Below are 16,736 nucleotides of genomic sequence, written 5' to 3'. Positions count from 1 at the left end.
ATTCTCTGTGATTGCGCTACCTACATACCACTGGAACACAATCCCACAAAAACTCAAGTTAAAAAATTAAAAAACCTACTTAAAAAAGTTTCTTCCTGGCCTCTTGACATTACAAAAAAACTCAAACCATTCTGTTCTCGTCGCCCCCCCCACCCCCAGATATACGGTTTACCCAAAATCCACAAACCTAATTCTCCCCTAAGACCTATAGTGGATGACACCAGTGCACCTTGCTACAAATTATCAAACAGCTAGCTAACTCTTTGACCCCCCCCACTGGTCTTACCTCATCTTATGTAAAAAACTCCACCCATTTTAAAAACTTAATTGAAAATCTTACTTTAAATAATACAGATATATTGATCAGCTTTGACATCATCTCTTTGTTTACAAATATTCCCATAATTGACACCGTAACACTCTTAAAAAACGTTTTTCCTTCTGATAATTTAGAGCTCTTTTCCTTTGCCATCAACTCTGGTTATTTCGCTTGGAAGGATTAGAGGGAACTGCCATGGGCTCTTGCCAATTATTACATGAAAAATGAGACATTGACTCTTCCCCTCTAAAACCTTCTGTCTGGCTAAGATATGTAGATGATGTGTTCTCTATTTGGCCTCATGGCCCAGACACATTAGATTCCTTTCTCAGTCACCTCAATAGTCTACATCCAAGAATCCAGTTTACGATGGAAAAGGAAAATAACAATAGTTTACCCTTCCTAGACACCTTAATAACACGCCTTCCTAATGGTAACCTTTCTTTCTCTGTATATAGAAAACCTACTCATAGAGGCAGATACATTCACAAACTCTTCCACTACCACCCCTCCCAGCAATATGGCATTATTAAAACTCTGACCAATAGGGCCTACAATCTTTGTTCCAGTAAAACTGCCCTTTCAACCGAACTCAAACACTTACACAACACCTTCCTTTCCAATGGCTATAATGACTATAGAATAAAAAAAATAATCAAGTCCTTCCCCATTCCCCATCCATCTCTTCAGAAATGCCATCATCATTCCTTACATCCGTGGTACTTCAGAAAAAATAGCCAGATCATTAAAAAGTACAACCTCAATACAGCTTTTAAGCCCCGCCGTAAACTTGCTACCCTTATCTGCTCCACTAAAGACCAGCTCCCTCATCTATTAGTTCCTGGTGTATATAGAGTACCTCATTCCTGTAAACTTGCCTACTTCAGAAAAACAGGCAGGTCAGCATCCATCCTGTTAGAAGAACACAGTTCTTACACCTGCAAACACGATTATGGTCAATCTTGCCTTGCAGACCATGTTTTGGATACATCTCAGGATCTCCTGGAAAAAAACTACCATGCTCCACCATAGTAAATTCAAAAAAGAAAGACTATTCTTTGAATCTGCATCTGCACTCAGGAATCAACCTAATTTAAACAAATACGGTTGCATTAAACTTCCCAAAATTTGGGAAACTTGAATTATCAGAGATCCCTCTTTACATCCCAGGCCACCTGCAAATGCCCATGGAGGGCGCACCACCTAGATAGGACTTTAGTTTCGCTTTGTATTGTATTTGTGTGTTGTTACAAAAAGTTTTTGTAATCCCCGAAGATGTCTCTGTGACAGAGACGAAATATTGGAAGTATTAAAATTAGTTTTAATCCTTTCTCAGTGCTGTTAATATTCCATTAAACCTCTAACATGAATTCTTCACAGTACTTAAGCCTCAACACACACATATATATACACACTAGGGGGGGGGATACGCCCCCCCCATGTTACGGACTGGGAGGCCGGTTCTCCTTGAATCCTGATGACTCGAAAGGGGATTCCGCCCCCTGGCGCCGAACCTCCGAGTTTCGGATTGATAGGGCTGGTTCCCCTTGAATTCCGATGACTTGAAAGGGGTGGGGGGTTCGCCTGGTAGGCCAGTTCCCCTTGAATTCTGATGACTCAAAAGGGGGGTTCCCCCCTCAGGGGGGGAAGAGTTAGAGAAAGATAACATGAAAGTAACGGCAGAAATAAGTTGAGGAAATGATCAGCAACTGTAAATGAGAGAAGTCATGTTTGTGGAGTTTTTCGTAGTATGAAACTTAAGAGTTGAGCAACTGGAGGCATTTAGTGAATGGCAGTACAGAAAAGCGGAAAGAAAAAGGAGAATATGAAAAAACAAGAGAGGAGAGGTGGGTAAGGAAACATGTTTCATCAAGCACAACAAAATCTTATTTTCTTGGTGTAAAGATTAAAGATATCAGTGGTGCTGTTAGCATGCAAAGAAAAAATTTGAAAGAATTGATAGCTTTTGCTCATATAAATGATTTGAAAGTTGAGAAGTACAGAATGAGAGAGGATATAAAAGTTACTGAAATAATAATACATTTCAGACAAATTATGGAGACTACAACATGCTAGAAATAATTACTTTAATTTCCTGGCATTTCAACCTTCATATTAAGGTTATCATCTGGAATATACATACAGAGTCCGTCTAAAAAATGTATACACACTTCAGCAAAAGGAAAACCTGTATAAAAATTGTTATACGAAATTTATACAGACATCAAGGGATGAATACAAGTTACTTTTGATTTCTACATTTACAAGAGATGCTTAACACTTTCATTGCCAAGCTGAAAATTGGAAATTCGTGTGGTGGCAAAATTTTTTTTATTTTTTTATTTAGTTAGCGACGTCCACGCGATAACGCGTGATCGGCCGTTTGGTGAGAACTCGCATCACGCGTATCGTTCATTGCCAAGCTGAAAACTGGAATTTCGTGTGGTGGCCAAATTTTTTTATTTAGTTAGCGACGTTCACGCAATAACGCGTGATCGGCCGTTTGGTGAGAACTCGCATCGTGTGATTGGCAATGAACATGTTAAAGTGGTTACCATTAGCATCCAGACACTTTTTATCATGGCAAACTACTGCTTGGGTAACATTGGCCAGTGTCCAGTGGGATTGCTGCACATGCCGTTTCAATTTCTTATTGACGGGCCACCAGTGTAGCTGGCCTTCTACGATACTCTACATCCTTTAGAGTCCCCAAAAGGTAGAATTCCACTTTGAACTTAAAATGGTCTTGCATTCCTCGAACAACAATCATTGTGCCTCGGCCATTTTGTTTGACTGTCCTACCAGTCACATGTTGATTCTTGTATTCATGTGAGTAACGAAATCTTTTGAGAGAACATCATACTACACATTGCTACCATAATTCGATCCAGCTTCAAAAAAAAGTCCATAGATGACATCTGTTAAATTGTGCATACATTTTTTTGACGGACTCTGTTTGTTTATATATATATGTACAGAGACAAGCTATATTAATTTCAAACAGTATGCCAAAGAGACAATGATTTGATCAACGGTTATTCTACTGGCCTGACCTCTAGTGGAATAAAAAACCTACATCAAAGCTATATTCTATTTGTAACATCATCAGAGAACAAATTCATATAAATAGTTTTATTACAGCAAAAGTGGTGTCCCAATTTAACATGAGAATTGTTAGATTAGATTAAGATCCTGGATTACTTACAGTCCTATTTATAAATAACTCTCAGATGGAAAAGTTATGTGGGTAGAACATGTGCCTTCCATATTCTTGGGATTTTTAGACCATCATTATTGTCAAGGTTAAGGTGGTCGATAAGAATTTCACAGATCTCCTTAAATTTATGTTCATACCATTTTTGGTGTAATGTAAACAACAGGTGCCTTGCCAGTCAATTCTATGCAGAGTATTCAGGCTTGATCAGAAAGGCTGGATTTACCATAGTTATTAAATTTAACGTGCCATTTATGTTCCTTTTTTTTTTTTTGGATAGGAATTGTGTGTCCTGTTTCACCTATATAGGACAAATTACAGATGCAATGAATACATTATACTCCAGGGTGGGCTAGCGGATCCTTGGACAAGTTGAATAAGTTCTTTAATTTTGTAGGAGGTCTAAAGGTGGCAGCATTAAGGTTGTATTTCTGTAGTATTCTGTTTATTTTATCTGATATCCCTTTAAATTATTTAAATTCATAGTTTGTTAATAGTCATTCATTACACTTTGAACATGAGAATTTAACTGAAGAAACAAAATAATCTTACTTTCTAGTAGTTGAGAGAATATTCAAACAGAAATGCTATTTTTCCATTCAAAATGAAGAATACAAGTTCTTTCATAACATAATGGAAGTACATATGTTAGTTTCTTGTTCCAAACTTCTTGGAGGTGTTTTATAATAATAAAAATCACCAATGATGGAAGGTGAATATCAACTGTTCCTTTACTTCATCAATTGAATAGATTCCTGTAAGAAGTACCTGCTGCCTGATAAAGCAGCACGTGAAGGAAGTAACTCAAGGTCAAAGAGTGTTGGATTTTATACTAGCATCAGAAATGGATCTTAGTTAAGAATGTGATTATTTTACCACCAGTTGGTGACAGTGTTCATGCCAGACTGTCCTAGGAAGTATAACTACCTATATGGACATTCCAATTATAATAGGTTACATGATGAATTGCAAAGCTGGATATGAAAAACTCAAGAGAATACTATTTCTGATCATGGTAACAGCTACTGAATTGGGAAAGATATGAGCAATGCATGGGAAGCTTTGAACAGGTGCTTAAATGAGGTAGCATCTGGATATGTCTCTAGCATTTGAAGAACAAATAGTGTAGGAGTGAAATGGATGTGCAACCCTTATTAAGCGAGAGACTCAGAAGAAGAAGAAAAAAAAAACATATACATATAAAAAATAGGTGCAGTTGACAAGGATGGCTGATTTCAGATAAAAGAACCTTAATTAAATAATTCTGATTATAGGCTAAGTGTAAATTACTCCTAAGATCTGTACAAAAAAGATCTAATACTTTTTTTTAAATTTTATTTTATGTAAGCTAGATTGCTGTATTATCTGCAAAATAATATCAGTACAGGTGATGGTATTGCTTACAGAATAGAGAATTCACACAATCAGTATATATAACTGATATGTTATGTAATTTTTCAGGAGAAAGAGAGAGAGTTCAGATAGTGTTCAAGATTTTTTGATGAAATAGCTGAAACTGTTAGAGATCTTGGCACTTGGTCTGAGGATCAATTTTTAGTAGTTTTAAAATCCAAGTTCCAGGGTAAAGCAAGACAGTTTGCTAACTTCTCAAAGAGATTAAGGCAAACCCCTGATTATGAAACATTTAAGCCATTATTGATAAAAGAGTTTCCAGGTCCAAACTTATGGAAGATTCATAATTGTATTCAAGGTCATGGAGTCTGTTTCTGTCATTATTATGATAGGCTCACTGCATTAGCTCAAAATTTTTGATTCCCCAATCTGATATTGAATTTATGGATAGGATGGTATTTCATCAGTTTAGGAGTGGATTATAGAAGTTAAGAAAAGCTGTGCATAAAAATGAGATAAAATATAATAAGACAAGCACTCGAAATTGCTCAGGAATGGAAAAATTCAATTAATGATCTTAACTCTTCAAAGACAAAGCATATAGATATACAGGGTGTTCGGGATAAATTTGACATATTTATAATTAATTATATTTTTCCGTAAGTTACATGTATTAACACACACTTCTCTTCATTTAAAAGTTTGGACCCTTCTTCATTCATATACAAGATGTCAGAAAGGATGGATAGCTGGAACCCACCTGAATCATGGAAGAGAATAACTTGTATCATGATGATTCGTGCCCGCCATCAAAATAAGGATATTACGACTGCTGCCCAATGCTCCCTGAATACAGTAAAAACAATCAGGCATGAACTAGAGACTTGCAATGGTGACTACGAGGATGTAGCAAGAAGAAAGATCCCTAGCAGACGATCTGATTGCGTTCGTACAGCAGAATTCCTCGAAAATCTGCAGGAACAGGTGTTGAAGAACCCTGGCATTGGAATTCGGGCTTTGTTCGTGGAGTTGCTAACTGTAGTCAAGCCCTGGATAACAAGGGTAGCCAATGGTAGGCCGTATGTATGGCAGCAGGATTCGGCCCCTTGCCACACCTCTGGGAAAAGTCAAAAATGGTTGTCTGAAAATTTCTACGACTTCACCAGTCCAAATGTTTGGCCTCCAAACTCCCCAGACCTTAACCCCATGGATTATTTTGTATGGGGCGCAGTTGAAAAAGACACCAATCGCACTTCCAGTAATACAAAAGCCCAGTTAATGGATAAAATTAAAACAGTTTTTGCGGCCCTTCCCAGGGAGACTGTAGCATCAGCTTGTTCGAGGTTCCGAAGCAGAATTGAAGCTGTGATCGATGCTAATGGTGGTTATTTTGAGTAAATCTTGTTGATAGTATTGTAATTAACTCTGCCTGTAATGTTTTTTTGTCAATTCATTAAATTTAATAGATACAAAGAAGATTTTCTTTTTCCTTACGAAACTGTCAAATTTATCCCGAACACCCTGTACAGTACAAAGTTCTGAACAAGTATGAGGTGTTAGGAAGAAATAAAAATCAGAATATGCAATTATCCATCTCTCAGTTAATTGATAAACATGCAGGGAATTAAGATCAGAACTCAATAACGAAACTGACACTAAATTTGAATCTTTGTTAAAGCTTCAGGAACAAATTTTGAAAATGTTAACTGAAATAAAGGAAACTTATCAATTAATTCAAAAGAAGGGATGCCCAAAGAATATACTTCTGATAATGTAAAGAAAAACTCTGTTCTAATTAAGAAACGAACAACTAAGAGTGTTATAGGTCTAATAAATTGGCACAAATTCCTATGTTCTGCATTGATCAGTTAACAATTAAGAAGTCTTTATAACTGTAGGAAGCTTTCTAAGCAAACATCTGATTATAATGATTTGTCCATTAATGTCTTGCAAACAAGAGACAACACCATCAATATAAATTAATGGTGCTGTCTCATCCCCACCCTATGGTTACATGTTAGATAATAATTATAACAAATTTTGCACCTGATTAAGAATCACATACTTTATTCAGCTTTATACATATTTATGAATTTAGGTACATATATACTAATCATACCAAATATTAATCTATAAAAGTATTCAGATATAATTTACTTAAATTCAGTGCATAACAAGTTGTGAAGCTTCAAAAAGTTATCAACTAGGTTAATTTGTCAAATTACTCTTATTAACTAATTTAATTAGCATGATTTGAGGGGGATGACATATAGTAAAATAAGCCAAGATACTAAATTTTGCACATAATGCTATTACATTTTTTAAAGTAAACTATAGATAATTCTCAACTTATTTTTCTTATTATTCTTCTCAGTTTATCTTTAGAGCCAAGATCAGATTTCTCTTCTCAGACTGACTCTTACTCCTTGTGTTTCCTGGCATAATCACATCACTTCTATAGCATCTTCAGCTTCCAGAAAACTAGACATGCTTTTTTTTTTTGTCACTCAAGATGTCACTTTTCTCCTACTAGTTACTTACTCTACACATATTTAAATTTGACCAACCTTGGGATACTGCTCCCACATTTAGGATGTCCCATCTAAGACCTCTCTAAAAATACTTGATGTTGTTCAGAAGAAAGCAATTCAATTGACCGAACTGCTTTCAATATAGTTATTGCACTATGTCTCTTCTATAGATACTTCCATGGATGCTGTTCAGCAGAATAGTAGCTATTATGTCCCATGTCTGCTAAAACTACAGGAACAAAAGAAGCAGCTATCTAACATCCTTTTACAGTTGAACTGCAGACTCACTGAACCTGTTACTCTCAGTGATCTTTTATTCTATCTATCTCAATTCTGTGGAACATCCTTCTTTATGAAATATTTCCCAAGGACAATGTCCAACTCTTTAAGAATATCAATAGATTACTTTGCTCCTAATCTCAATCCACACAACATTTATTTGCTATTAGCCTTGTGGCTTCTCATATGTGTGGGAGCGATAAAAAAAAAAGTGCCAGAATTTGAGTGAAGGTATTTAAGCAGATAATGAACTGCACCTCAATGCTTAACTAATCATAAAGAAACCACGAACACTAAAATACTGAGGATTTAAAATAAATTAATGGACTTTTAAGAGAACTTCTTTATAGTCAAATAATTTACAATTCTGTTTAGTTAAATAGTAGTTTAATGATACCAAAGCTACAGCTGAGTTAGATAGAGGGAATACTACATGATGATATTGCTGGATTTTGCAAATGCATTTCACAGAGCACTGCATAGAACTATCTTATGCAAATTGGGTAACAAATGGGAATGGATATGAGAGAGTGGCTGACTGATAGATAAAGAGTAATATATGGAGCAGAATAAAAGCATGTGACTAGTTCCACTAGGCTCTATGCTTGGATCGCTTATATTTAATTTGTACATAAATGATACAGAAAATGATTTGAAGGGAAATGTTCAGTTGTTTGCTGACGATGCAAAAGAGGGCAGAATAATAGTTAATGAAAGTGATATAGAGAGTTTGCATGAAATAGGCTGAGAGTATGAACAAAAGAAAATAGATGCCTGCTTAATGTGGAAAAAGTGTAGTTATGCAGCTGTGTACTCCAGGAAATTGATGAAACTAGGATTAGGGGAATGTTGATGGACAACTGAAGTTCAGGGGACATATTGCAAAGGTGACCAAGGTAGCTGATATGATTACTTGGTTATTGAAGAACACATTAACAAGTAGAGATAAGGAAATTATCAATCCTCTTTGTAAGGCCTTCATATGGTCACATCAGGATTATGGTGGTCCACCATAAACTTGATATGGTCACACCTGGATTGTGGTATTGGGTTTCTTAGCGGGATGAAAGTGGTGGTGAAGAGAATCCAGAGGCAAGTTACCAAGATGGTGAGCAATCTATGAATACTCCCTATGGCAAAGATTGAAGGTTTGTTAAAAAAGTTGGTTAATAGGCAGAAAATAGGGGGCTGTGATAGAAACACATAAGTTTCTAAAAGGATTGACATTGAGGATATATTCAACACTTGGTTTTGGGAGGGTAGGGGAGAGACAGCACATGGGCTTAGCCCTGGAAATTGAGTGAGAGTGTGATTATAGGGTGTGAGGATTAAATTTTTTTGTTTGGAGAGTGATAAGTAAGTGGAATAGATGGCCAGAATCTGCTGTGAGTGTTTTGTCAGTAAGGACATTCAAAGAGGGCTACGACAGATAATGTGCAGATGATATGGCCTCCTGAGATGAGTCTTCATACTCCATGGCAGTTCTTGTACAATAATAATAATGGTTGCAGGGATCAAAATAATAATAAATGAAAAACGATACCAAGAAATATTTCTGTAAGTTTTTGGGAATTGCAGAGGACAGGGAGCAAAGGGAATGATTTCTTGAGTTTTTAAGAAACAACTACCATAGAACACTATGCAATGGAGGATATATGAGGATCAAGAGTCTTGGATTTGATCATCTCATTAGAGCATGCTATTGGAAATGTGGGTATCAAATTTTCCTCCTCTTGGTGAACTTGTCATAAGCTGATCACCTGAAGTGTGGTAACCTATATGATTTCTTGGAGGAAAGGATATATGTGGAATTACTGGATTGGTGATTATGGAAAGCTCAGGAGATAGCTTGGAGAGCTATAGCATGGAATGAAGAGTTGGGTGGGAAGAACAGTGCTTCTTGGTTGCTAATCAAGAACTATTAAACAGCAGTAATGTCTGTATGTATACTAGTAGTTAAGAGGTTAAATAAGGTACATGTGAAATGGATGAAGGAAGAGATTAAGTACACAGTCTGAAAGAAGGCAATGTGGATGTAGCATAAGATATGGTCTAATACTTGCTTTAAGATAAGCATTATTTTATATTTTAATAAAAATAATCTTGTGACTTCATAGAGGTTGGAAATGATACTAAATTCATGAGGCAATATTATTATTATGTGACACCACCAGTGAGTCCAAAGACTCATTGAGGAAGGGCACCTACTCTACAACTCTCCATCTCCATCACTCAATTCACCAACTACAGCGAACGGCAACTACCATCATTATCTACACCAATGCCATCTACTGACCACCACCACCAGTAGTATTTTCACAGACAATCACAAATATTGATGCCCACAGTGGTATTTGAACCCACAGCCTTTTGGCTGGAGAGCAGATACACTAACCACTCAGCCAACAAGGCCTGCATATTTTACACGATTAGATTGTAAACCTTTATCCTGCTATTCTACCAACGAGTTATATTAAAAATAAAAAGCACAAAAAATGCGTGTCTAATATTGTAAACCTTGATATCATTTAACCATCAAGTTCATATTAAAAAACAGCAGAAAGAAAAGTAGTTTTCTCTTAAAATAAAAAAAAATAAAAAAATGACAAAACTGAAGCTATACTGTATATTAAAAAGTTTTTGCCAGTTGGTAGTACTGGATAGAAAAGTAATTTTCTCTTAAAATTTAAAAAAAAAAAAAAAATTAAAAAACTGAAGCTATACTGTATATTAAAATGTTTTTGCCAATGGATAGTACTGGATCAGCTGAACTTAGGCTGAAGCAATCAGACAATTAGGTCAATATATCATCTGCTAGCTGCACAATCTTCTGATCAGTTTGTCTGTTCTGCAGGAAGCAAAGACTGAGTTTCCAGGAGGACAAATCCTATTACTTCCATGTGAAAGTGACTAACTCACCTTCAACTAAAAACGCCTTAAAAGTTCCTCACATCATACACAGGATTTGAACTCAGGTATTTTTAACTGAACAGTAATTACTGTACCATGTTTGAAATTGGTGCCATGGATGTGCTATCAGTGGATAGGCAGCAAAAAAAAAAAAATGGCTTTGAGTGACATTTTTTGCACATAAACAGTATGAGAGTGAGAGAAAAGTTTTTGTGTTCAAAAGATACAAAATGCAGATGCAAAGGATGCTGGATCTTGTAAAGAGATGATACAGATATTATTACTTATTCTCCAGTATAGAAGAAACTGCATTTTAATATGATATGATGCATTCAGTTAGATATCAAGTAGTCTTAAAATTTTGAGTTTAGTCAAATTTTACAGAATATAAAGTAGTTTGGCAAACAAATCAATAAAAGTTAAATTCAGTATCCTATTCTGTAAGAATCCTATATAAGAAAATAAAAGACAAAAGTTTGTTTTTAGTTATGCCTTGCAATTTCCATTTTATATATATATATAAAGAAAAAATTTATGCATTTATTGCAGTTAGTATTTGCTATGAAATGAACTTTTTTTTTTTTTTTTATTTTATTTTATTTTACTGCTTGACAATTTGGTCATACTATGATTACAGTGAGCTGGATTCATTCTACAGTGCAAAATGAAGGTCAGTGAATCATGATTCCAAGAGATAACATTACACTGATTTTTTTTTGGTAAGAATTCATGGCTCTATTTGCACTTACAGAAGTTATTAAGTTCACCATGGAAAAAAAGGTTTCAATGTTAACAGCCAAAATTTGAGGAAGTTTAAATATATTAGTATATTTAAGTCATGCAAATAAAGATGTGAAGAACCTTTATATGGTTCTTCACATATGGCTTTTCAACTGATGGTGAGTTAATCTCATACAGAGACAGCAAGGTTTCACCCCTGGAAGTTCAAGATTTTTTATTCCATGAAACAGGCAAACTAGCCAAAAGACCACTCACACAATGAATAAACATACTAGGTCTCAATGATTTAGATGCTTAGGGCATAATTCAAAATGACCCAACCATATAGAATATGCAAATAACTTAAGATTTAAACTGTTATGTACAAGATATAGGTTACATAATTAAGCAGGAACAACTTCCCAAAGGCTAGACAAAGTAAATCCATCTTTTAATTTTTCTATTGCGAGGCCAAGTTCTTCAGAATACACAGGCTCTCTGTCCTTGCTGTGGTTATCATCGGCAAAATATGCCTAAAAATAACAATGCAGTTATTTCCAATTAATTCATGGAAAATTCATTTTTATCAGGATAAATATGCATAATAAAAGTTTTGTCTAATTAACAGATAAAACAGAAAATAAGCTGTTAGTTTAGCATTTTAATACTTAATTTGTTAGAGATAAAATAAGTAATTTTGGCAGTGTAAAAATGATTGATCGCCAAGTGAGTAATGCTTTCACTTCACCAGGAATTCCATATCACAGTTGTGAGGATTTCATGACATTTGCACTTTGATTGCAAGACCCAGATTCAGATCCTTGGTAGGATGCAATAAACCTTTATAAGAAATTGTCATTTGAAGGTAAGTTAGCAAGTATTATATGTAAGGTTACAAGGTTTTAGTTTTTATCTCCAGAGATAATATGTTAATGTCCGATCTCCGTGATTCCAACCAACCTTCACTTTACCATCAAGTGACTCTAGGTTTTGGAAGCCTCACATGGCATAAAATTAGGTTTGGTCTCCAGATCTCTGTGGTTTGTTTAACCATGGGAAACCTACAATACTAGCATATATATATATATATATATATATATATATATATAGCTCTTACCCCTTTCTTAACCACAAACAAACTTAACTTCCATGGATTTTCTGTGTCCTCTCCGAACCTTCCATATAATGAAAAATTTCACCAGGCAATATTCTATAACATCCATTTAGAAGATTGTAGACCTCTATCGCATATCACCCCTCTTTCTCTTGTTAACCAGAGTCTGTTTTGCAATCTGTTCTCATAATCTACATTCCATAATTCCAATATAATATCTGTAACTCTTCTTTGCACCCTTTCCACAGCTTCTTTATCCCAATGGAACCCAGAAGACTAAATCTGCACACAGTAGTCCAGACACAGCCTTATCAAGGTAAAGAGGCTAAATGACTTTCTTATCTTTACATGTCAAGTTTTGTTTCAACATTGCAATTATCCTCTGAGTTGTATTTGCAATTTTTGTTATGTGACCTCATCATCATCATCAAATTCCTGCCATATACCCTCAAGGGGTGTACAGGATATGATAGTACTACATGAAAAAAATTACATCATTACTAACTTCCTATCTACAATTTTTCTCCATATGAGTCTGTTACTTGTCAAGACTCCAACATTATCAGATCTTATATTTCTATCGTCTAAGGCACTTTGTACCATATCAATCCACCTATATCTTGGTCTTCCTCTGGGTCATTTTGCTGCCAACCTGGCAGAGAACACTTGTTTCGCTAATCTTTCTTCGCCCATTCTGTTTAAGTGACCATACCACCTGAGATTAGCTCTGCTAACGCATTCCTGGATGCTGACAATGCCAAGTTCTTTCCTAATATCCTCGTTTTTACTATGATATTGCCAATTATGCCATCTGTTCACGCCTATAATCTTCCTTAGGACTCTCATATCTGCGGTCTCTAGTCTTTGGTCAAGTGTTCTACTTCTGACCCAGCTCTCAGATCCATAAGTTAAAACTGGTTTGAACACTATCTTGTATACAGCTAATTTAGTGTTCCGACTAATTTCTCTCTTATTCCATGTGAATTTATTCAATTGACTTCCCACCATACCAGCTTTGCTGATTCTGTTGTCTATTTCTATATTTAATTTATCATCTTCAGTAAAAATCGTGCCTAAGTAGCTGAAATGTTTTACTTGTTCCACAGGTTCTCCATTCACAACACAGTTGACATTTTCAATGATTCTGCCTATTTTCATTGTCTTTGTCTTTTTATTGCTGACCTTCATACCATATCTATTAGAACAGTTATTCAATTTAGTCAGAGAATCTTGCAGACTTGTAGCAGATTTATTTAGAAGTATAACATCATCCGCATAAAGCAAAGAGCTGATATTAACATCTCCAATTTTGATATCATGTTTAATACCACTTTCCTTCATAATGTGATCCATATAGATAATGAATAACAGAGGGGATAATGTACATCCTTGTCTCACACCAGATTTAACACTAAACCATCTTCCTGTACTTCCTTCAATTCTAACTGCTGACTTACAATTCAAATAAAGACTAAGTATTGTTTGATATAATGCCCCATTGACACCATATAACTGTATCGTATTGAATAGCTTCTCTCCTGGCACCTTGTCATATGCCTTTTCCAAATCGACAAAACTTAAATACAGATCATTGTTATATTCCCATGCTTTCTTGACTATTTGTCGTAAAGTGAAGATCTGATCCTGACAACCTCTATTTGGCCTGAATCCGGCTTGTTCTTCACCAAACTTTTCTTCCACAATTCTTCTCAACCATTTCTCAAGTATACTTGCATAGATCTTGCCAGGAACACTCAGTAGGGAAATAGCTCTGTAATTCTCACATTCAGTTTTATTTCCCTTTTTATATATGGGTACTAAGAGCTCTACTCCAATCATCGGGAATTCATCCCTCAGTCCAGGCTTTCTGAACTATGCAGTGCAGCCACTGTAAGACTTTTATACCACCATACTTCAGCATTTCTGGTTGAATATCATCTGCTCCTGCTGCTTTTCCACATTTCAAGCCTTTGATGGCTTTTTCTACTTCAAGCATGGATATGTATTCCTGACTGCATGCCTGGTCAGTGTTTTTTACCACTGTGCTGTCATCACTGCTTGTTTCATTTAGCAGTTTTTCAAAGTAATTACTCCATACTTCAAGGATATCTTTTTCTCCCGTTTTCATGTCACCTTTATCATCTCTAACTCCTTTTACAGCACTCTTTCCTCCATTCCTAAGCTTCTTCAACAACATCCAGAATATTTTGCCACCTTCTTGATATTTATTTTCTATATTCTTGCCAAAGTCCTCCCATGAGTTTTGCACAGTGTTTAGCATTCTTGCATTTGTCTCTGTATTCTCTAAGAGCACAAGCTGACTTATTTGCCAGGAACTTTTGATATGCTTTCTTCTTTTCCTTCACTGCCTCTTTAACTTCCTCTGTCCACCATGGAGTTCTGATTTTTCTATCCATGCAGACAACCTCACCACATGCCTCTCTGGCAGAATCAATCAATGTTTCCTTCAGAGCTTGCCACTGAGTCACCAAGGTTTGATCCCTGTTCTCAAACTCTTTCATTTTTTCTTCAATAATCTTTGTGTATTTTAGTCTACAGTTCACATCTGAGAGCTGCTTAGCTTTTATTCGCTTTAAAACTTTCTTACATGTTATTCTTTTCATTATGAAATTCAATTTTATCCTGCTCAAGACTAAATAGTGATCACTTCCAATTTCAAACCTTCTGTACACTCTGGTGTCCTGCACCAGGGAGAAAACATCACTATCAACAATAACATAGTCAATCAGACTTTTCTTATTCCTAGCCTCTTCTCTCCATGTGAATTTGTGCACATTTTTATGTTGGAACATGGTGTTAGTAATAACCAGTCCATGTTCTGAGCAGAAATCCAACAGATATTTGCCATTATTATTAGCTTTGCTCTTTTCTCCAAATTTTTGCAAAATATTTTTGTATGTCTCACAATCAGTTCCTACTCTGCTATTTAGATCCCCAACAAGGACCAACTTTTACTTTTTCATTGTGTCAGTTGCTTTTTCTAAAGCATCAAAAAATTCCTCCACTTCTACCTTAGTAGAACCTTCTGTGGGACCATAGGCACAAATAAGTCTCATTGTCCAGTTCCCCATTCTCATATTTGCCCACATTACTCTACTTGAGACTGACTGCCATTCAAGAATCTCTATCTCCAAACTTCAATTGAAAGATGCTCTCGCTCGCAGCTAAATCCTAAAACTAGCCCAAAGGCAGCATCAAGCTAATCTTACAACACATTTTGACTAATGGCATCTGGTACTTGCGAAATTGATGAATGCAGTATTCAATATGGGTATTATCCCTAGCAAACTAAAGCAGCAATAATTACAGCTCTCTACAAACAGAGTGTAAAAAAAATAAATAAATAAAATAAAATAAATAAATAAACACTCAGTGCCAATTTACCTGTCATCTCAAAAACTCTAGAAAAACGAATATGCATTAGATTATAAAATTACTCACAAAAATACAATATAATCTCACAAAAACAATATGGATTTCAAAAAATGCTATCACGTTTTTGAAGATATTATGAACACCATATTCAAAAGCTCTTGGAAAAAAAAAGAAATTCGTCATACTTATAAAATATAAAAACCATTCAGTACTCTTGGATCATGGAATATTACTGAACAAAATTACACTCCAATGGAATTCATGAATAGCCATAATTCTTATTGAGAAATCACCTGTCAAATAGAATCCAGGTACCAAAAATAGTACAGGTATTCACACTGAACATGGGGTTCTCCCAAGCAGATGAATTGTCCTTTTTAACATATACATAAATGATTTTTCCAACCTCCTCTAACAGAACCATAATCTACCCTATAGATATAAAATGATAAGCCTTTTTATGAAACGTTTTTGTGTCACGTTTTTTGTCAAGTTATTTGAAACATTTTGAAACTCAGGGGCTACCCTGAGTGTCGAGTCTTCAAAATTCGAGTAATCAGAATTCAAGGAGAACTGGCCTACCAGTCTGGAACTTGGGGGTTGGGAGCCGTAGGCACCAGGGGGGGGGGGGACCCCTTTCGAGTTTTCAAAATTCTAATCATCAGAATTCAAGGAGAACCGGCTTACCAGTCCAAAACACAGAGGGTTGGGCGCCGAGGGTGGTCTGAAAAGTTCTTGGCCTAAAATAAAAAAAAATAAAAATTTATAAATTCAAACTGATTTTTATTTTTCAACATAATCTCCCTTAAGACTAACACATTTATTCCAGTGATGCTACAGTGCCATTATCCCGTTCCTGTAGTAGTTCTCAGTAAGTTCTGCAAAATACCCCTCTACAGT

General features: G+C 35.6%; 1 protein-coding gene across 1 annotated transcript in view; it reads right to left on the bottom strand.

Moving 5' to 3' along the window:
• Positions 1-6,960: 6,960 nt before the first annotated feature.
• The window catches only part of BBS5 (Bardet-Biedl syndrome 5 protein), a 143,666-nt gene continuing 133,890 nt past the window's right edge, over positions 6,961-16,736 (bottom strand). The window contains exon 12 of the mRNA XM_090402643.1: positions 6,961-11,859. Coding sequence (XP_090258769.1) covers positions 11,731-11,859 — 129 coding nt within the window. The 3' untranslated portion in view covers positions 6,961-11,730. The remainder of the gene's footprint in view (positions 11,860-16,736) is intronic.

The sequence above is a fragment of the Typopeltis vanoorti genome, chromosome 13, assembly GCF_054136105.1.
Source record: "Typopeltis vanoorti isolate ZY-2024b chromosome 13, IOZ_Tvanoo_1.0, whole genome shotgun sequence".
NCBI lineage: Eukaryota > Metazoa > Arthropoda > Arachnida > Uropygi > Thelyphonidae > Typopeltis > Typopeltis vanoorti.
The sequence above is the reverse complement of the archived record's forward strand: the minus strand, read 5'-3'. Positions and strand labels throughout refer to the sequence as shown.